The 23,441-nt window shown below is 43.9% G+C and overlaps 1 protein-coding gene across 1 annotated transcript in view; it reads left to right on the top strand.

Annotated features, from left to right (window-relative positions):
• The window catches only part of LOC126194578 (toll-like receptor 2), a 121,895-nt gene that overhangs the window by 90,450 nt on the left and 8,004 nt on the right, over nucleotides 1–23,441 (top strand). The window contains exons 9-11 of the mRNA XM_049932786.1: nucleotides 1,917–2,129; nucleotides 9,652–9,759; nucleotides 20,663–20,867. Coding sequence (XP_049788743.1) covers nucleotides 1,917–2,129; nucleotides 9,652–9,759; nucleotides 20,663–20,867 — 526 coding nt within the window. The remainder of the gene's footprint in view (nucleotides 1–1,916; nucleotides 2,130–9,651; nucleotides 9,760–20,662; nucleotides 20,868–23,441) is intronic.

Here is a 23,441-nt window from a genome sequence, read left to right on the forward strand (position 1 = left end):
TCTATATCCATGGTGCTGGTGTACACTTGTTTCCATCCATGATCTGCTTCCGTGGTTCCCGCTATTTTCGGTGTTGTGCCGCGAGCCGTTCAGTCGTATGATGTCCATCGCCGTGGGTATGAGGGCCGTGCAGGAGGGCCCCGTCAACGACGTTAAAATGATAATTTTATCGTGTATTTTAATTTTGACAAGTACAGATTGTAACCTTGACAACTAAAGATTTTAATTAAGTATTTTTAAAGATAAAAGCAAATTAGAAAAATCTACTTAATACGGAATGTGCATATGTAATGTAACAAATGTACCAGATGCCACCTGTCGGTAATAGTTTTATAATTAATATAAATGAAATGCATTCTGCCTACCAATTTAATGTGACACAGCATTTGAAGGTTGCTGCGTGTGGACTGGTTACTCTTGTAACCGAAAACACAGGTACGTTCTGGTACATTTGAAGTTGATCGGATAGGATGAAAAAGGTTTGCATTTGTGAAATAGTAAATTAGTATCATTGTCGTTTCAGATCTGAAGATGGTTCTAGAGGAACCGAAAACTGTCATGTGAATAAACATTTTTGCAATCAAGACGGATGATAAGTAACAATGAATCAGTCTGTTGGAAACTAGTCCCGAAAATTAACTGATGGTGAAAAAAAATTAAGACACCAAAAACAAGTTGCGCGACGTAAACGAATGTTTTAGGTGTGTTTCCGTATCTGAAAGATGATGTGTATTAAAATTTCTTGCCAGTCAGATAAGACTTGGGAGAAATGTAGCCACTGTACATGACTGCTGGCAGCGGCGGTGTCGAGAATGCACGGTCGCAAGAAGACCGGGCTCACGATGGCCACATGGCACTACCGACAGGGATGATCATAGTGTTCGGCGTATGGCTCTGGCGCATCGAAGTGCATATGGAGCAGCAATTTGTGCAGCAATTGGCACCCAGTGTCACAATGAACTGTAACGAATTGCTTATTTCGTGGACAGGTCCGAGCCAGGCGGCCTGTAGCTTGTATTACGCCATTTGAGACTTACGTTGTGTCAGTGTAGGTCAGGGTGGAGGCCTGTTGTGTTTCCTGATGACAGATAGTTCTGCCTCGATGCCAGTGGAGGCCGGGTGTTGGTTAGAATGAGACCATGTGCGGGCTTGCAACCAATCTGCTTGATTGCTAGACGCACTAGACCTATACCTGGAGTTATGGTCTGGCGTGCGATTTCGTGATGGCAGAACCACTCTCGTGGTTACCCCACGCAACCCGGCTACTAATTTGGCCAATCTGGTGATTCGATCTGTTGTGCTGCCACTCATGAACAGGATTCAAGGCGGGGGGGGGGGGGGGGGAGTCCCAACGGGATAACGTTCGCCTGTATACCGCTGTTTTAACCCAACATGCTCTACAGAGTGTCGACATGTTGCTTTGGCGTGGTCGATCACCAGCTCTGTCTCCAATCGAGCACATTTGGGACATTACTGGACAACAACACCAGCTTCATTCTCAAACTACATTACCGTCCCTGCATTGATCAAGCGCAACAAGCACGAAACTCCATCCCACCAACTACCATCCGCCACCTGTACAACAGAAAGCATGCACGTTTGCGGGCTTGCATTCAACGTTCTGGAGGTAACACCTCATGTATCTAAATTTCACAATGACTTATATTGCGCTTTGATCTCGCAATGTTACCCACTTACATATGTTACCCAGACAAATGTATTCCAGAAATTTCATTACTCTAAATTAATTAATTTTTTGTGTTGCGATGTTTTTTTCCGTTACTGTGTATGTAATTGAACTGTAACGTCTTTGTAACAAGTTCTTCATGAAAAAGTGAGTTGGAGGTCCTTCATCAGTAAAATGCTGAAATTGCGTAGCCCCGTGCAGTGGCTGTAGTGTGCTGATGCTGCCGTAGCGCGTCGGCGGGAGGCCCGCGCGTGGTGCGGCCGCTGCGGCCGGTGTGCTCCGGCCCGTGGCCAGCTGCCGGCACGCCGCTGCTGCAGGCGCCCTCTCTGCGGGACTCGCCGAGCTGCCCCGGCTCCGCCCGCCACGTGGCGCAGTCCGCACTGCTCTGCGTCTCGCTGCTGGCGGTCGTCGCCGTCGTCTGCGCTGTCTGCTACTGCCGCAGGTCAGGTCCACCGCTTCAAAACTTGCTTGAAAATTTGATTCAGGTACACTCCCTCCAGCACAAGAAACTTCCACCTCTAACCAATTATCCCAAAAGGGAGCGAAATCGGTATATGTGATGTACATGTACAGATAAACAGTTTATTACAGTTTCAGAATAAATGGATTTAAGAGGAAGACTTTCATAAATTGAGGAAGTCAATAACGCGGTGGTCCACCGTCTGGTCCTTGTACGAGAACTTTTCCGGCTTGGCGCTGATTGAAAAAGTTGTTGTATATCATCTTAAGGGATATCGTGACAGGTTCTGTCCAACTGACACGCGACATCGTCAGAATTCCGTGATGGTTGGAGTGCCCTGCCCTTAATGTTCCAAATGTGCCCAAATGGGTAGACACGGGTAAACTTGTTGTCCAAGGTAGGGTTTTCCAAGCACGAAGACAAGCAGTAGAAACCATCGCTGTGTGCGGGCGGGCTTATCTTGCTAAAAAGTAAACCCAGGATGGCTTGCCACGGAGGGCAACAAAACGGGAGGTAGAATATTGTCGATGTAGCGTGTTGCAGATGACAACCACAGGCACCCCGCTATGAAACGAAACGGCCAACCAGAGGGTCACTCCTGGTTGTCGAGCCGGTGGTGGTCAGGCTGTAATCCCACCGCTGTCTGGACTGTCTCCAGGGGCATATTCGCTGGTCATAGGAGCTCAGTTCGAAGCGGGATTCATCACTGAAGACTATTCAGCTTCAGTGAATGAGAGTCCCACTTCGCTTGAGCCCTGAAATCCAGCAAAGACGTGTCTTGAGACGCCCCAAACATTGGTTGGACACCAACCCGTCTGTTTCTGTGGGGTGCAACCTAAATGTCGCCCGCCATATGACTCGACAGCCAGCAGTGACGATCTGTCATGCCATTTTATTTCATGGCGCGACCTATTTAGTCGTTATCCGTGGCACCTTCACAGTACAGAGGCTCGTCGACAAGATTCTATGCCCCGTTTTGATCACCTTCATGGGTGACACAAACGGCGACGATTTCTGCTGCTTCTCTTCGTGCTTTGCAACTCCTCCCTTGGCCAGCGAGGTCATCTGATCTCGCCCCAATTCAGAATGTTTGGAGAATTATTGGCATGGCCCTCCATAAGGCTAGGGATTTTGACGATATCAGGCACCAATTGGATAGAATCTGGCACGATATCCTTTTGGAGGACATCCAACAACTGTCACTCAATGCCAGCATAGTGACCGGATGTCTACTGACTTGCTCAATTCGTGAAACTTTTTCTCGTGATTAAGTCAAGCAAGTTTTCTGAAATTATTATCGTTTGTCTGTACAAGTACATCACATTTATCGATTTCCGTCCCATTCGGATGACCACTTTGTGGCATGTAGCTTTTTTTATCTTTCTATATTTCCCTGAATTTGGTGGAACACATCCAACGAGATGATCTTATGCATTTGTTGTCTTCGAATTTCTTCATCCTTAGAAGATTTCTTACAAGTTTCGAAGGTCAGCGCATGGTAACTTTCTTCTTTGATTTTTCCCACTAGAGTTCATTCGTTTACGCCTTCTAGTAGTCTACACTCCTGGAAATGGAAAAAAGAACACATTGACGCCGGTGTGTCAGACCCACCATACTTGCTCCGGACACTGCGAGAGGGCTGTACAAGCAATGATCACAAGCACGGCACAGCGGACACACCAGGAACCGCGGTGTTGGCCGTCGAATGGCGCTAGCTGCGCAGCATTTGTGCACCGCCGCCGTCAGTGTCAGCCAGTTTGCCGTGGCATACGGAGCTCCATCGCAGTCTTTAACACTGGTAGCATGCTGCGACAGCGTGGACGTGAACCGTATGTGCAGTTGACGGACTTTGAGCGAGGGCGTATAGTGGGCATGCGGGAGGCCGGGTGGACGTACCGCCGAATTGCTCAACACGTGGGGCGTGAGGTCTCCACAGTACATCGATGTTGTCGCCAGTGGTCGGCGGAAGGTGCACGTGCCCGTCGACCTGGGACCGGACCGCAGCGACGCACGGATGCACGCCAAGACCGTAGGATCCTACGCAGTGCCGTAGGGGACCGCACCGCCACTTCCCAGCAAATTAGAGACACTGTTGCTCCTGGGGTATCGGCGGGGACCATTCGCAGCCGTCTCCATGAAGCTGGGCTACGGTCCCGCACACCGTTAGGCCGTCTTCCGCTCACGCCCCAACATCGTGCAGCCCGCCTCCAGTGGTGTCGCGACAGGCGTGAATGGAGGGACGAATGGAGACGTGTCGTCTTCAGCGATGAGAGTCGCTTCTGCCTTGGTGCCAATGATGGTCGTATGCGTGTTTGGCGCCGTGCAGGTGAGCGCCACAATCAGGACTGCATACGACCGAGGCACACAGGGCCAACACCCGGCATCATGGTGTGGGGAGCGATCTCCTACACTGGCCGTACACCACTGGTGATCGTCGAGGGGACACTGAATAGTGCACGGTACATCCAAACCGTCATCGAACCCATGTTCTACCATTCCTAGACCGGCAAGGGAACTTGCTGTTCCAACAGGACAATGCACGTCCGCATGTATCCCGTGCCACCCAACGTGCTCTAGAAGGTGTAAGTCAACTACCCTGGCCAGCAAGATCTCCGGATCTGTCCCCCATTGAGCATGTTTGGGACTGGATGAAGCGTCGTCTCACGCGGTCTGCACGTCCAGCACGAACGCTGGTCCAACTGAGGCGCCAGGTGGAAATGGCATGGCAAGTCGTTCCACAGGACTACATCCAGCATCTCTACGATCGTCTCCATGGGAGAATAGCAGCCTGCATTGCTGCGAAAGGTGGATATACACTGTACTAGTGCCGACATTGTGCATGCTCTGTTGCCTGTGTCTATGTGCCTGTGGTTCTGTCAGTGTGATCATGTGATGTATCTGACCCCAGGAATGTGTCAATAAAGTTTCCCCTTCCTGGGACAATGAATTCACGGTGTTCTTATTTCAATTTCCAGGAGTGTAGATTACTGTAATCGTAAGCTGCTAACTCCTCCCATTTATCACTCGACCAATATATAATCACAACACCAAAGCTGCCCCATCCATTCGGCATCAGTCTTTTCCTACATTCTCATTACTACAGGCACTGGACAAAAATATGCAGAAACCACGAAAAATGCATGCTTGAACATAAATTCAGAGGCTAGATGAGGCAGCAGGTTCCGCTGTTGCATGTGACTGCCAACCGCAACGTATGTTCTCAATACGTTGCAAGTGTTAACCGTTGAGTTTTGTGTTGTCCGTGCATATTCTGAAAGCTAAGCAAATGGTTGGTGTTCGTGTGGTGGGTGCTTCTATAGCCGAGGTATCCAAAGTGATTGGTGATTCTAGAGGCTCCATATTGAAGATTTACTCTTAGGTGGCAGAAGGCATGGGATAGCGATATGCATATATACAGGTGGCAGTATTATCGCATACACACGGTATAAAAAGGCAGTATTTTGGCGGAACAGTCATTTATACTCAGGTGATTCGTGTGAGAAGGTTGCCCATGTGATTACGGCCGCATGACGGCAATGGACTCTGAGCGCGGAATGTTGGTTATAACTAGACATGGGACATTCCATTTGGAAATCGTTAGAGATTTCAGTACTACGTGATCCACAGTGTCAAGAGTGATTCATAAATACCACCACGGAGATCGCAGTGGCGAACGGCCTCCACTTAGCGACCGCGAGCAGCTGCGTTTGCACTGAGTCGTCACTGCTGACATGAAATACTGTTTGAAATGCCCGCAGAAATTAATTTAGGATGTACGACAAACATATCCGTTAGGACAGTGCATCAAAACTTGACGTTAGTAGGCTATGGCAGCAGATGACAGACGTGAGTGCCTTTGCAAAACAGCATATTGCTTCCAGTGCCTCTCCTGGGTTCGTGACCATATCGGTCGGACCCTAGAGGACTTGAAAACAGTGGCCTGGTCAGATGAGTCCCCATTTCAGATGGTAAGAGCTGATGGTAGCCTTCGAGTGTCGCGCAGACCCCACGGAAGCCATGGACACATGTTGTCAACAGGGCAACGTGCATGCTGGTGGTGGCTCCATAATGGTGTGGGCTGTGTTTACATGGAATATACCGAGCCCCTGGTCCAACTGAACGGAACGTTGGCGGGAAATGGTTTTATTCGGATACTTGGGGATAGTTTTCAGCAATTCATAGGCTTCATATTCCCAGGCAACGGTAGAATTTTAATGGATGACAGTGCGCCATATCACTGGGCCACAATTGTTCGCGATTGGTCTGAAGAACATTCTGAACAGTTCTGGTGAATGGTTTAATCATCCAGATTGCCCAGAATGAATCCCATCGAACATTTGTGGGACATGATCTAGAGATAATTTCGTGCGCATACTCCTGCACCGGCCACACCTTCGCAGTTGTGGATGACTATAAATGTACCACAGTTCAATATTCCTGCACAAGACTTCCAACAACTTGTTGTGTCCATGCCGCGTCGAGATGCTGCACTACGCTGGGCCAAAGGAGCTTCGACACAATACACATTACTTTTGTCACTCATTGTATACCGCGTACAACGGAAAGAGAGAAAGGCACAACGTGGACAAAGTGTGTGTTGTGTGCTCGTGACAGACGATGATTGAAGAGGAATATGACGAAAAATAATATTACAACAGCGGAAGCGAATGTTGCACATGTGAAACCTGTCAGCGCCAAAAGTAACACGAAGAGATCTCCATAAACTGGGAACCGCAGGGCGAGCTAGAATTCCAAAACCACATCATCAGTGATACAATCCCCGTAATAAGAAAACCCGGTGCCAGAGCCATAAAACCAGGTCTATAGAGCAATACCAGAAAGTCATTTAATCGGGTGACTCTTGTTTCATATTGTTTCCAACTCCTGACCGAGATTACTTCCAAGATTATAATTGTGGTAGTCATATCGCCGAATTCCATGCGCCCAATCGTTTGCAAGGTCACGTTATTTCCAAGGTTTATGTGACCAATCTGGCTGGTCTATTTCATTCCATGGTACAGTATTCGTTCCTCAATGGTGATGTTGTGCTTCAAGATGTAAGGGCCCCTGTTCACACAGCACGCATCATTCAGGACAGGTTTTCTGAGAACGAGGATGAATTGTCGCACCTCTCCTGGCCATCACAATCACAAGATTACAATATTATTGAGTCTTTGAGGTCTACTTTGGAGAGAAGAGTGCCTGGTAGCTATCCACCTCCACCAACGTTACCTGAACGTGCCATTATTGTGCAGATAGAAACCGAGACAGCACCAGTATTTATCCACTTCAAGACGACTGGAAGCTGTTATAAAATCCATCGGTCTTCCTGCACCGTTTTAGGCACAGTGATGTGTTGTGTTTTTGGTGTTTCCATATTTTTGTCAACCCTCTGCATATGAATCCATTAATCTCCTCATATAATCTAAGTCCACTGTTCTGATCTTGCCCCTTCTTATGTTGGTAAGTGGTCACCTTTCTGCATCGTAAGAAGTTACATATATTCAATATCGCTATGGAATATGTTGCTGTGTTCTGTCGACTATTACTATCGTTCCAAATCAGTCCATGTGGAGAATTCGTCTCTATTTTGTCGCCCATGGCTTTTTTGCGGGCGCTTTCACTACGTTATGACAATGCCTAAACAATGCCTAAATATTTAAAAATTTTATATTTTTATTTTCTTATCAAGCAATAGAAAATCCGTTCTTTCGTTACCAATATACGTGTACGCCTACTCTTTCTTTTCAAAATTTAGTTTTAGACCTCAGCTACAACCTTCTAGAATGTGTTCCATAGTGTATATCCTAATTTCGATGGTTATTTGATCGTTTGCAACATTCTGTCCTGTCCATTTAACATACTCATACTTTAACCTGTTTTGTCTATACCTTCAGTGATTGGCTCATCCTTATGTTAAAAAGTAGACAGACTGTAACTTTCCTTAAGGATTTTCATGGCTTTAACAGTTTCTGTTATTCTGTTTTCCAGCTTTACTTTTGCTTCTGTCTCTTTGTGGAATCTCGTAATTCTGTAAACCCGTTCATCTCGTACTTTTAGTCTCTTCATGCCACATGCAATCTTCGTGTGCTTAACATGCTTGTTCAACAGAAGTCACGTGCCTTTTCCTGTTACTGGCTACATTCTTCAGTCTTATAGTGGATATTATCTAAACATGATCTACCTGTTCTAGCGCCACTTTGTACCTCGGAGTAATTTTTCAAGCTTCTTCCTTAAAGATACTAGAGGAAAGTTTTGTTATTCCATGTACTACACAAATTCCATGCAATTTGGACAACACCGCTTGTTTCCCTTTTTATGGATCTTACTGATAAAAGACAAGTCAACAAGTCATATCCCCTTCTTGTTCTATTTTGTTAAAAATTACACACAAATATTCCATATTAATTATTAATCTGTAAAACATATCGGGAATTTTATTTCAGATCGCCTTTGGTTAAATCCATGATTAGGGTAAATCAGTCTAACACACCTCATCTCTTAATGTTTTATACTTAATAACGCTCGAAAATGTTCAAATTCGATTTTTGGAGTGCTTTCGGGAAATGCATCATAGTGCGTAGAGAAATTTATGACCTATCATTGACCTTGAAATGCTATATAAAAAAAATCGAAGTAGGCGCCCTTTGAACACATACCTTGTGAAGCCATTTCGCAGTGGTATGGTAAGTTGAACATCCTTCTGGTGTCGAAATGATATGTACAATCTAAAGGAGGTGAATTAATTTGCTCTAAGTTATTTGAGAGCGCTTCAAATGAACGTAAATCCTTCATATATCTTGCAGAAACGTTTATTTAAACAAATGCAACTCCAGCTGTAAGGTAGAATATTCTATGCTTCAAAGTAGCGGTCTTAATGCCGCTCAGACTACAGTATATCTGTCATCAACACGACCCATATGAAACTCAGTACTGGCCTAGGAGAAGAACAGCAGCAACGTATTCATCGTAAATTTTGACCAATGATTGGTTTGTAACGAATCAGTAACCGTTTGACATGTGAATCCCTTACCAGTAGTATACGAGAGTACGAAATTATACTACCACGTTAAGCAGACTATGTTTCAAACGAGTCAAGGACGTGAATTCTTGAACCACTATCTCTCAGTATACATCACGTCATACATGCATCAATAGCTACACTACAGAAACCATGGTACGATATGACGAGAGAATATATTTTTCTCGCTGCTAAAATTGCAGGTAGTGTGCAATAGGAACTGATGTATATACACATCTGCCCGAATTTCTCTGCTTGCAGAGTCATTAAAAATACGTCTAGGGACGTATTTCCCAATTTTGGCATTGTATCTTCCACGTACACTTTCAAAACGGAAATAGACATTCTCGGCACTTGAGAATTTCCGTGACAAATTTCTCAGCTTTTGTCTGTCTTTTCTGTATAGTTGTCGTTAATACAGTTCAGCAAGAGTTCCATTAAATAACAAAAGAGTGTTTAATTTGTGAACATATGTCCGCCCAGGTATGAGATAACTTACATGATGCACCTGATGGAGATGCGACGTGAAAGAGTGGCCGCCGAGAGGCGTAATTCAGGCAGCTACAAATACGACGCTTTCGTCTGCTACAGGTGAGTAACGCAATCAGCACTCGCAAATTCCGCGAAACGGCTCTGGCAGACGCACTGCTCTCCCGTTATCCCGGCAATGGTGACCTCTAGTTACTCGTAGCACTGTGCTTGAGTCTCACTCTCAAACATTCCGCTGTACAGGAAACTATGCTGTGAGAGTTTTACTTTCCGGAGCTATCATTACAGACTGTTACACTCGTATTTCCATCTAGCAATGATCTGATAAAGTTTATCTTGGCATTATAATATCAAACAAAATACACTGATCATCCAAAATATTATGACCAATGCCCACCGCGACGTTGTATGCCGCCTGGTGACGTTGCGGGCACGTGACGCGGGAACGAAAGTATGCAAGTGGAGCGGACATGGACGGGTATCAGCCTAGCAAAGATATGGGCTGAAAATGGGGAAATCCATTGAGTTAAGCGACTCTGACAAAGGGCAGACTATTCGGCGAAGCTGGTCGAATGTTCACAGGTTACTGTCACGAGCAGCTACGGAAAGAAGTAGGACAGCGAAACGACCACTAGGCGCTGAATGGTTGGGCGTACACAACTCTTCACAGAACGTGGAGTTCTGAGGGGGTTCAGACGCTTGTCTGCTCTGTATGGTAGGATAGATGGTGTCTAAGGCATCTCTTGCAAAAGAGCACAATGCTGGTACACACACAAGTGTTTTAGAGCACATCGTTCATCGACATTGTCACACATGGAGCTCCGCAGCAGACCACCCCTACGTGGTCACACGTTGACCTAACGACACCGTCAGTTACGATTTCAGCGTGCAAGCGACTATCGAGATTCGACCGGGGATCAATGAAACATGTCGGCTCTTCGGGTCAATCACATGTTTGCTACGCAAGGTCGTTGGTCATCCCCACGAACGCCGTCATCGAGGTGAACGGCGGTTCGAACCGTGCTCCGCGCCACGGACGCAGTATTATGTTATGGGAGACATTCCCCTGCACTTTCATGGGACCTATGGTAGTAAGCGAAAACACGCTGACAGCTGCGAACCACCTGCACCCATTCATGCTTGATGACTTCCCCGACGGCGACGTCATCTTTCAGCAGTATAGTTTTCCGTATCTCGGAGCCATAACCGTGCTAAAGTGGTTTGAGGAGTATTATAGCGAATTCACGTTGATTTATAGGTGACCAAATTCGCCTGATGTAAATCCTATGGAACCCATCTGGGTCGCTATCGGGCGCCATCAACGCGTACTCAAATCAGCGACTCGTTATTTACGCGGGTTAAATGATCTGTTCGTAGACATGTAATGCCACATACCTCCATAATCCTACCAGTAAACAGTCGTATCCTTGATACGCAGAATCAGTGATTTATTTTGTCCCCAAGGATAAAGAACCTATTAAGCTGGAGGTCATAATGTTTTGGTTCATCACTATATAACAAAGCTGTACTTCTCGCAACAGTATGTGCTTCGTTTTCTACACTGACTGATATTATTCTGTCAATGATAACAGTGTCATGTGCTGTTTTATTGGCTAGTTAAACATTAATTAAATAAAAAGTTATTTCAATGTGTATTCGCAGTACCAACACCTTAAATGACACTATAGGCATATGCGAAGGACATTCACTTGTTGCCTCCAGCAGATTTAGACATTGAAACAACACTTAAACAATACATCAACTCTCCAAATTTCACTGTTATATACAAAAATATTTTCGCAGTTAACTGTATGTACGAGGGATATTCGGAAAGTAAGTTCCGATCGGTCAAGAAATGGAAACCACTGTGAAAATCTAATAAAGTTTTGCACATGTGTGTTCGAAATTGTCTCTAGTATGCCTATCGGTTGCATCACTTGGCTCTTTTTAGTTCTGAGCGCATGGTGAGCACATAAAGATGCGTAGAAAATAGTGTCTCCCGCCAAGTATGAGGTCCTGGTGAGAGAATTCGCCTGATGTTATGCAGCCCACATTACAGAACTGTCATACGGTTCCTACTTCGTGGCAGTTCTCGGTCGCAATTTGCAGGGGCAATGAAAATGCTCCTGCAGCGTTTTAGATAGAAAGTATTTGATCATCCGCACTACAGCCGGTAATTGGCTCCCTCTGTGTTCCATCTCTGCTCACATTAATTACTGGCTGTGAAGACAACATTTTCGCACAGACAACGAGCTACAGATGAGCGTACATAATTGGCGGGAAGCACAGGCGGCTGCTTTCTATGCTGAGGATATTGGAAAGTTGGTACAACGCTACGACAAATGTCTAAGTCGGAGTGGTGACTATGTAGAGCAGTGGCTGGAAGCTGTGGCTAACTGTTTCAGGTAAAATATTTCTACTTGTCTCAGTGGTTTCCATTTCGCGATCAATCGGAACTTACTTTCCGAATAGCCCTAGTATACTGACTCTATAGTTGCAACTGCGTTCGTAATTAGTTTAAATTTTTACTAATCGATGAAAGAATTCAATATTTTCGAAGTTTCATTTGTTCGCAGAGTTAACTTCATAGATGTCTGTTTGCGATTTAATTTTAGTCTTTGTTTGCGATTTAATTTTATTCTTTGAATTATACTGTAATACTTTATAAAATCACTGGTCATTCCAGATACTAACATACAAGCAAAAGAAATCTCACCTTGCTTTTAACAAGATTATTCACATGTCACGTATTATAAACCAACTCCATTCAACAGGACGAAGTAATCCTATTCTGCTCGTAAATAAATTCATCAGTTGACATAAGTGATACTTCGCGTCGATATGTAGTATGATATTTACAAAACTCGATGTATAGCAACTAACAACTTTACATTTGCATGGGTCAAATGGCGTACGCAGCCATAGAAACGATAAAACGACCTCTGTTACTCACCCTGCACCTTGAAAATAGTTTTTTCTAAAACTATTGTTCACAAGTACCAATTATTGAACTGCTCTAATGGAACTCTGTGTTTAAAGTGATCGGGTCAATCACTTCGCATTATGAGATACCTTGATACTACCGTCGACGTCGTAATGCGTCTCCTTCGTGGAGGTACAATGACCACCTCACTCCTACCATCTCGATCCGTCGATCAGTACATGAAGGCTGCAGCTCTCTGCACTGGGCTTTCGCCATGGAACTGTTGCTCTGCGTCCTCCTAGACGCCTCTCTGGGATGTCTCTCGGTGACCATGTATTCAGCTGGACTGCGTATGCAGACGATTTCGTCATCGTTCTTCGTAGCGGTGCTGAGGTCAAGGAGTCACTGGCATGGGTTACCACCTAATGGCGAGGCTTAAGGTCCACAAACCGAGCGCTATGGCTATAGGTGCGGTGCTTCCTGCAGACAGAGCTGCTTCTTTGGCTGTAGCTGCAGCTATGCAGTGCTTAGGACTCGATTCCGCAAGTGATATGCGGCGCACGATCGCCCTCAACTGCCGGCGCATACTGTCCCAACTTCGAGCTGGGTTCTTAGAGCATCATTTACGCCCCCTCCATCTTCTGAAGCGGACACAATATGCAAATGTATATTTGGCGTCACGTATCCCCCCCACTGGGCACAGAAACGTCCTATTCCTCCGTCCGTTGCCTGCTGCATGCTAGCGGCATTGAGTTTGTATGTTTGCCAAGGCTTGCTATTCGAGAAAAGATACGAGACACTCACCCTCCCGCGGCGCAGGGTCGGTTTAGGTCTCTATCATGCCCCTTATGGAGCGATAGTCCTTTTCCTCGGCTCTCATACGGCGCTGTGGAACCATTGTCCTACGAACCTTACCAGCCTGTTGCTGGTGGCCTTTGCACCACATTCTCTCACCGCCTATCCAGCTTTCAGACGTCGCACCACCCGTCCTTCCGTCAATTTCCCTTCGAACTGATCTACGCCCATCCTGAGGTACTGTTAACGCACTTGACATCCACAGAGGCGGTCTACGGTTTACTTCAGCAGCACAGGTCACTGGATGTGGTTAAGGGGGAGCATCCCCACGTCGACTGGCGTGCGGTGTGGTGATCGGTGTGCGCTCTTTACCTTGCCAGTGATATATAGTCTGCAAGGTACCTTGCGGTCAGTGGGATGATAGAATGCCAGTCTCGCCTTCATGCAATTCATCTTCCAGACACCCCGTTGTATGCCACCTGTTATGTTATGACGAGCATCCCTTGGTGTGCCGATTGGCGAATACGTGATCTTGGTGTGACAGATGCTGGCCATCATTACCGGTACGACTCCTCACCAGATAAATCATCGCTTGCTCCTCTTTCCGGACCTTTCCGCAAGCCATGAGTAGCTCCGTGAAGCGAATTTGTGGACACGCAGTTTTCTCTTGTTTGCTGAAGGCAAGAAAAATATCCTTGATTTTTGCCACTTCTTATATGAACGCCGTTGTGCAGTTGTCCGCAATCCCAAATACAGACAATTTTCCTCGTATTTCCTTCGTAGTGTCTTTCTTAGCCGGCCGAAGTGGCCGTGCGGTTAAAGGCGCTGCAGTCTGGAACCGCAAGACCGCTACGGTCGGAGGTTCGAATCCTGCCTCGGGCATGGATGTTTGTGATGTCCTTAGGTTAGGTAGGTTTAACTAGTTCTAAGTTCTAGGGGACTAATGACCTCAGCAGTTGAGTCCCATAGTGCTCAGAGCCATTTTTTTTTTGTCTTTCTTACCCCACCCGTTGATTTGGGGTGTTGCTGCAATGAGTAGTTGATAGAAACCATTCCCACTCTTAGAAGTGATTATTCTCTGCTCATCGGAATGTTCACACACACAAAAAATCAATTAAAAAACAAAGGAAATTACTGCTGCATACAAATAAATAAACCATTAATGTTCTATGTACTTCTGCTCCACATTGCCTAAACTTTCCTTGGTTCCTGAGGAGGGGACTGTACATAGTGGCGAGCCCTCGGGTTGCGACCCCTGCCCACTTTGCGCCCACCCCTCCCTTTGGTCTCCAGGAAGGTTCCTTTCGAAAAAAATGGTAAAGCGATAAGTGGAAAATCTGGGTTCGTGTCACGATCCGGCACAAATTATTTGTTGTCGTCATTCCGTTTTGAATGTATTTCATAATGGCTGTAGTTGCCGCAGGGTCTGTTCCGGCAAACAATCATGCATGTCCGAAGGATTCTTGTAAATCGGAATAACACAGGCAATGCGATATCGCATCGTTTTAAGGGTCGATCGTATTTGAGATACCTATAACACTCACTATATAAGGTGCATGCCATCGATTCTTACCCCATTTTATATACAATATTACACACTCTCTTACTACGTTGTGGCATACTTCTCTTGAGACAATGGAACAACAGTTGGTACCTCATTTCAGTCAAGGCTACACCTACGTTGTTTCCCTTTAGTTTGAATTATAGAACTGGAGTTTTGTCATATAATTTTTCACACCCCTGGTCTCTCTTATTTCACATAAAAGTCGCTTTTCTCGGCTCAGAAGAGGCAAAATTCTCCAATAGTTTCAGCTCGAATAAAAAGATAAAATAATATAGCCAGGTACAATCTAGGAACTCAGTCTTCCACTAAAATTTTCGTACAGTCTTGGAAATAATCATCGACAATGCGTTACAATATTTACATGATACCGGTTATTCCAGCGTATTCTTTCAGTTTAAAAGGAAACTTGTTTTCATAGCAACAAGATAAGAAATAATTATTATTTGTGGTGAGCATGAGAGTGAAGGCGATTCTTACTTTTAAAGGGATGGAAAGACGACTGAAGTCTTATTATATATTTCATACACAACTAATGTTGCTTATGGATCACTAGCCTTTTCCCCACGGCTCTGACCACTTATGCATTCGACTCATATATTGGACACACCACTTCCTCGCTCTCTCTGTGTCCACATTTTCCTTGCTCTGTCTGTCCATCCGATCCTCCCACCTCTGTCTATCGCCTCCTTCCCACTTTTTCCATATTTTCATCTTCTCCTCCCCTCTCTTTGTCCATTTTCTCCATCCCTCTCTCTGACTATATTTTCCTTTCCTTCCCTTCCCTTCATACCATGTTACTGCCCCAATCTCTCTTTCAATCTACGACTCCCCCTCTTCCTTTCCCACATGCCCAAGCCACATCTACAGCTTCCAGCGGCCTCAGTCACTTCCCCCTCCTCACCTCTGTCCATTTCCTTCCCCCCTCGCTCTCTTCATCCAAGCCTCTACGCATCCCAAGCTGCCCCAGACACGCTCATACACATGTGTAGGCTCTGCAGTAGAGTTCAATAAAGGAGATCAGTACTATTATTACTACAATAGATATGCGATGCAGGGCAGGCTACACATCAGGAGCTTGAAAATCGTTTATTTGCCTTAATGTAAAGCCGCCATACAAAGCAGGCTGTTTCTGTTCCAATGTCATTGTGGTCCTCTGGGATGGCTCTTTCCAATCTCATAGAAAAAAGAAAATAAAACGGCATTGTGCTAGCCTCCTTCAGCCGGCTTATCCTGCGTACTGTGCATTTGTAGTCCACAGTGTGATTACTAAACTACTATCAACGAAAAAGCCTACAACAAGAGTCCGTCTTTTGCATAACTCCATAAAAAAGTGCATGTCTGAGAATACCCCTTTGGCAGCGTAACGAACTGCAACATGAATACCTCCATTGTCAATTACATCATCAGCGGCGACGAGAGAAGGCGTGGCACATATTTTCACTCGTCGCCGCTTATGCCGCACGAAGTCCTGATGCAACTACTATCAACAACCCCTTCGTTTTCCTTGTCTTTTTCCTACCTCCTTCCACAATTCATATAATTACGCAAACGCTGCACACTTTGCTCATCACTTATTCACTAGTAATCTACAAGCGACTTCTAGAGTGTAGAATATATAGCTAGAGGTGGAGGTTTCGACTACAAGAGTAAATGTTTCTGTTTTCATTTTCTAATTTTTAGTATGCGTGGTGTAGTATTAAGCTGATTAATCAGTATGCAGCAATTACTGCAGGTCTTGTACAAAACAGTGCAATAACTAAATAGTGACACAGAAATGAAGTACTATCAACTTTATTATTTCATTTCTTATGATGTACTATGGGTGTGAAACGATACTGATTGCAGTTGTTACGTGCGCTGAATACCTGGGGCGGTGAATTTCCTTCTTAGTTTTGCAGCGGCTACTGGAGGAGGGAGGCGTCTCGCAGAAGTTGGTTTTCAGTGACAGAACCAAGTTTCGTGTGTGTAGAAAGACGATTGCTTATTTGAGCACAGAACGTCCACACGTTCGAAATTCACCTAGAATTAATATCTTCTTCCAAAGTATATGGACGTTTTTTCTTTGCAGAGAAAACAGTGACTGATTTCGTGTACGTGGACGAACTGCTGTACAATTACAGCAAGGCAGAGGAAACTTCAGTATGCAATGAGGAAGTGTGCCACCACACTTTCTTTCAGACGTTCGAACTGCCGCAGGACTGGATTGGACGTGCGTCGCAACGCGACTCTTCTTCAATGGCCCCCACTGCCACCTAGCACCATGTGAGATCTTAGTGAGGAGTTATGTCTCACATCTTGCGTTTTTTACCTCCAGTGCCACTTAATATGGAAGAATTGAAAGGAAAAATAATAAACGCAATCGCTGATATCGACTATGATGTGTTTGGACATATGGAGCCAGAATTTGACTACCTTGTTAACAGAATGAGATTTTCACTCTGCAGCGGAGTGTGCGCTGATATGAAACTTCCTGGCAGATTAAAACTGTGTGCCCGACCGAGACTCGAACTCGGGACCTTTGCCTTTCGCGGGCAAGTGCTCTACCAACTGAGCTACCGAAGCACGACTCACGCCCGGTACTCACAGCTTTACTTCTGCCAGTACCTCGTCTCCTACCTTCCAAACTTTACAGAAGCTCTCCTGCGAATCTGCCAGGAAGTTTCATATCAGCGCACACTCCGCTGCAGAGTGAAAATCTCATTCTGGAAACATCCCCCAGGCTGTGGTTAAGCCATGTCTCCGCAATATCCTTTCTTTCAGGAGTGCTAGTTCTGCATGGTTCGCAGGAGAGCTTCTGTAAAGTTTGGAAGGTAGGAGACGAGGTACTGGCAGAAGTAAAGCTGTGAGTACCGGGCGTGAGTCGTGCTTCGGTAGCTCAGTTGGTAGAGCACTTGCCCGCGAAAGGCAAAGGTCCCGAGTTCGAGTCTCGGTCGGGCACACAGTTTTAATCTGCCAGGAAGTTTCATACCTTGTTAACGTTTACCACATCACAAACGGTGTGTATGTTGAGCACCTGTAACGTCACCTAAGAACTTGGATAGGTGCTCCACCTACTGATTAGTGTCAATTTGCTGTATGTGTTGTACGTTTCACGCAGATGTCTCTTTGAAACCACAAAGGTATTTTGTGACTAACATTTCGTTACACATTTCATCTAATACATTCGAATCCAGATCCCAATACGAGAAAATGAATGTATGCGGCGTACTTGTGAATACAGTGTAATCAAAGTGCCATTCTTTGATCTCTTTTACTACTACAGAATATGCATAGAGCGAAATTTTGTTACAGTCACTTATTTATTGTTACTGTGCAAGGAAGAAATAGCATTATGAACTCAGAGCACGAATTCTTCGCCATCTATTGCAGCCCACCACTAGTAAGTCACACAATATCGGCGACAGAGCAACTTGAGAAACCACGCACGTTGTTTTACAGCTAACATGTACCCACTGCATAGCGTTTTATGAACGAATTTCCGCACTAAACTGGATGAGCGCGTGCAAACATAGAAGAACTCCTAACCTTTGGAACAGAAATCAGTTGCCAATCTTGTTCCACAGTATTACTTAAGGGAGCTGAGTGGCTGCTACTACATATGGGCTCTTTAAATCTAACCTTGAACCTCAGAGATGAGTACTTTCCCTGCAACATACCATAGCATTCCAGCACACACCTGGATTTCGTTGACTTATTGGCTACCACTCTGTTTCTTCATTATTATTTGCATTTCACGTGCTTTTTATGTGCTATGTCTTATTTCATTCCCTTTTTCTTTATTTTTTCATCTTGATTCTTCTCACTCGCATACATCCCATTTCTCTCGATGTTTTCTTCGATCTCATTTACCTCTAGTTCATAATTGCACTACCCATTTCATTCCTATTCCTCGTGATTCATCTTTGTTTGTTTCGTTCTCATCGTCTCTGGACTGATACTGGCACACAGCTTATCCGTGAACCATCTATGTTCGACTACTCTTTCCGGCGTTTCCCGTTCTTGTTTGTCTCACCTCGCCCTCACAGCAGCTGGGTGCCTCTCATATTGAGCAGCCCCTCCCTTTTACCTTCCCCAATCTATTTCTTCCTCTTACCCGAGGATGGATCTACTCATTCCTAAAGTTAGGATAGTTCCGTCGTGTACTTCGAAATGTGTCTATTGACAGTACTCAAAATAATTTCGCCTCCTGAAGATATGTAACTACCAAAACACACACACACACTAACATACACACGTAGAGAGTCTTTCAATCCGTGCAAACTTTTACATCAATTTGATGCCATCAGCATTTTATCCTTCGGTAATAATGTGTGATACAATACCATAAATCTTATACAATGTAACCATCTCATGTTAACAACTGTTTAAAAATTATCAGTGTTTCCTAGGATTAACCAACTTAAGAAAACACTGCTGTACTTTTAATCTAATTTTCGTTAGGTACGCAGCCTACAACGTTTATCATTCCTACCACACCTTATTCGTACGTTGTCTACACGACAACATAAGCTCAGAGCTTGTCAATATTGTGATGTGATTGCACTAGGTTTATTGTGTAACTATCTCCTCTACTCATTGGAAAACAGGTATTTACGCAAATTTTTACGTAGGATTAATGTTTCTTATGTTAACAGCATTGACTATTCATTTATTTATAATTCCACCCCAAAATTCCGAAATCGAGCAATGTAATCGCCTAAGGAAACAGTAAATCGGAACAGGTAAAGTGTGTTACACTACTCACCGTGTATGCAGTATGCAGTCTGTATTTATACCGTTACTATTGTAAACAGTTACGGTATGTCTTACCCAAACGTTAGATACGCAGCATGTATTGATATCTTCAGTTAAAACTAGTAGTTCCACACTGTCTCGGTATTTTTGCCAGATGACGTAAACATTTTGCTACGATATCTCGCCTTGTAACCATTAAGCGATTTGCAGGTGAAGCTTTAAAACAGTACACCGTCGCCTGTGATGTGCCCACTTCAGTGTTGATCACTGGTGACAAGTCATGAGTGACTGTTCTATTCTGGGCATTACTTTCTTTGCGTCTTCAGTCTTTTGACTGATTTGTTGCGGCCAATCACGAATTCTAGAGAAGCGAAGGCAAAATTGTTAATGGATGCGGGAATTTTAGTATCACGCCTACAGTCGCGTAACTGCAAACAAAGAAAAAAATAATTTTGTAACTTCAGTTAGTTAAAAATTTATGATCAACTTCTGTAAATTTCAGTCCAGCACAGGAATTTGATACGTCATATAGCTTCAAATCTAAGTGCACGATACTCTTGTGCAAAATCTGGTTCTTGGAATATTGCTATTTTCGGTGCATTGACAATATTTTTCCTCAAGAACACTACGTTAACGCCTGTGGTCACGAATGAAGGTATTTCAACGTCATCAATGTGTCTATACAGCATTTGCATGTTCACTCACAACGCAAGGAAATCGCACCCATTCGTTTGTTCTCTTGACTGCACTGCACATGAAAGATGATAGGCTCTGCTACAGTCGGACTCTGGACTGCTGCATGGTAACTATCATCCAGTTCCTTTGTGCTATCCTGCGATGCAATATTCGTTCGTACATCCGTTTATACATGTTTGGATTTCAGTATAATAGCTCAAATTTCCATCAAGTTTAAAAGGAGAAATAAAAATCTGAATATTTCATGTGTCAATATTGCATTACATGTGACATTATTATTTCTGGGAGAGCAGCAGTGCGGACCGGGAGTGGGTTGTGGACCAACTAGTACCGCACCTGGAGACTGCGGGGGATTCCCCCGATGAAGTGGCGCTGCGTCTCTGCCTGCACGAGAGGGACTTCCCGCTGGGATCCTACATTGCTGACAACATTGTCACCTCCATGAAAACCAGCCGCTCAACAGTCATTGTCCTGTCTCAAGCTTTCGTCGACAGCCGGGTGAGTTGTAGGAAGAAGGTAACAATCTAGGGACTAAAAGGCCCGTCAAGATTTGACTGTTTGCTGTACACATACTGCTGCAAGCCAGGTGGCAGTGCTGTGCTCCATTGTAATCTATTGTATACAAGTCGAATTTTACGTCGACGAGACCTTTTTGTTCATTGGCCACTGCACCTGGCATTTTGTCTGGATGCCTGAAACACAGTAGTGCTGCAATCCTAAGTCATGGCTTGTGATTATTTGTGTTCGTAAGATGGATAGAGCTGTTTGGCTTTATTCAGTGTACTTAATCGGCATCGATGTAACAATGTCAATTACACCTTCTGAAGAAGACAATTTTAAAATTGTATATACCAAGGTCAAGGGTACCAATAAATCTTTATTTGCTACTGACTGGTTGAATTTTTCAACCTCTCCACGTTTACTGTAACATAGTTGCTGAAGTTGCAGCCATGTTTACGATATTGGAAAATTAATATCTACAAGTACAAAAAAAAAAATACTTTATGTGAGATTAGGTGTCGATCCTGTGTGTAAACTGATTATGTTTCATAATTATCAACTGGTGCTGATCTGAATTTGGAGCCGATGTCTTGTAAAATAGCACACAATCATCTGTAATGTATAGGGGATGCCGGGTATGGTATTCTCTTCCTTTATTTTTAATTTTTTAGGTGATCGTCAACATGAATACTCTCACTTTAATTTCACTAACTTGTAGTCTATATTTTTAAGAATGTTTGTAAAATAATATATGGCTTCATAATTATTATGATAAAATTAGCATTGCCTTTTCTATTATGCGCTGTTTGCCACTGCCGTCTCCGAGACTGGGAAGGTAGTAACACGGATGGAGTTCCTTGTCACGTGTTAATATTACATGAAAAATGTAGGTGTTTAAAGTAACAAAACACTTCCTGTATTCATATAAATTAATTCAAGCCAAAGGAACATTCAAGATTAAAATAGAACTACCATATTTAACACTAATAACATATAGACAAGCAAAATAATTCTGATGATTCTACACAAGAAGTTCGGCAATTCAACATATACAAGAAAAAGCTAAGATCGTAGGCCTTCAACAATATCCTACGGTGAAAACAGTTAGCTGATAACAGCCCTGAAATAAAAATTGTTAGGACTTTACGAAATTAATCTGAAAATTTTGACAAACAAAATGGGCAGCTTCTGCTTACATTTATCAGGTGCCCATTTCTTGCGGTCTATACATTGTACCAACACTTCCCTTGATCTGCTATTGGTGAATGAACCAAAACCTGCAGTCCAAATTAGTGAAATCCATAGATTCAGTCTACCAGGGTGGAAGCAAACGACTAACAGAAATAACAGGTAAGAAAGATTACATATTATCTTCTAGGTGTATCCAATACTACCAACACTAGGAAGGCCCAATTGTAAAGTCACCGTTTAGCAGCGTTTAAGTTTTGTTATCGGAAAAGCGCGGAAAACGCGTTGTACGAACACGTAATAACGCCTAATCGGACAATAAAGGCGGGGTAACTAATCCGGTGACTCCGGCAGGGTTAATAAAGTTAACCGGAGAATAAGTTTTTACAATAGCAGGAATAGAGGAATAGTTACAGAATGAGAAGGTAGCTTATTAGAACTAGGAAAGAGAAGAAATGGGGACGTCACACGGATTATATGGAAGAATATGACGATTCCAAATTTTACGTAAGACTTTCTTACTACTACTTTTCAGTCTCATGTTTGGGAAACTGGAGCGTATGTATGAAAACCTTTTTGCTTGTAGTAGGCCCTGTTGGAATTTGGTGTTGGTATATCGTGAATTATATTCTGTTGTGTTATTTATGTAAATGATGTAGGAAAAAAGGACTATTTGTATTGAAACAGACTCGCTTATTTGGCGTGTGTTACAATTGCTGCAATATTAGAAATACCTTCTCGTTTTATGTAGCAGACAGTGGAAAAACAGACGTAATCAAATCGAAAAACCACTCTAATCTTGGATACTACTCGTATTAACAACTTTTTCAGTATTAGACAAGGACATTTTGATTTTTCACGTAGCAAAACCTTTGACGAACTTTGATGATGTAATAGTTTCCTTCGCAGAAAGTAAAGCACTGCATGTAAAGCTGTAGCAAGATTAGAGAGAAAAAAAATGCTGGACCTAAGGATTGAAGAAATGTGTACTATCTTCCTTGTCTCTTGCGTTTCCTAGCTTTTTGTTTCCCACATTTAATTTTATGTCACAGAGAAGAGAATGTTATTATCTAATAGGCGATGAAGAGGGCAAATTTTCTGAAGAGTTCTTATTTTCCCTGTTACGAATAATCACACGCAGTATTAACTGCGAAATTTTTTAAGGTAGGTACGATATCAAACCGGCCGACTGGGAGCAGGAGAGGCACCACAGGACATTTTAATTTCCATTGTCAAGAATATATGCTTGATGGCCTCTATTACAAAATATATAAGTTTGAAATCCACAGTTCGAAATAAAGTAACATGGGATAGAAGAATGCTGTGTGATGAGGTGTGGCACTGCACTTTGGCACACCTAAGACCAAATAACACATTTTAAAC

The sequence above is a fragment of the Schistocerca nitens genome, chromosome 1 (genome assembly GCF_023898315.1).
Source record: "Schistocerca nitens isolate TAMUIC-IGC-003100 chromosome 1, iqSchNite1.1, whole genome shotgun sequence".
Classification (NCBI taxonomy): Eukaryota; Metazoa; Arthropoda; class Insecta; order Orthoptera; family Acrididae; genus Schistocerca; species Schistocerca nitens.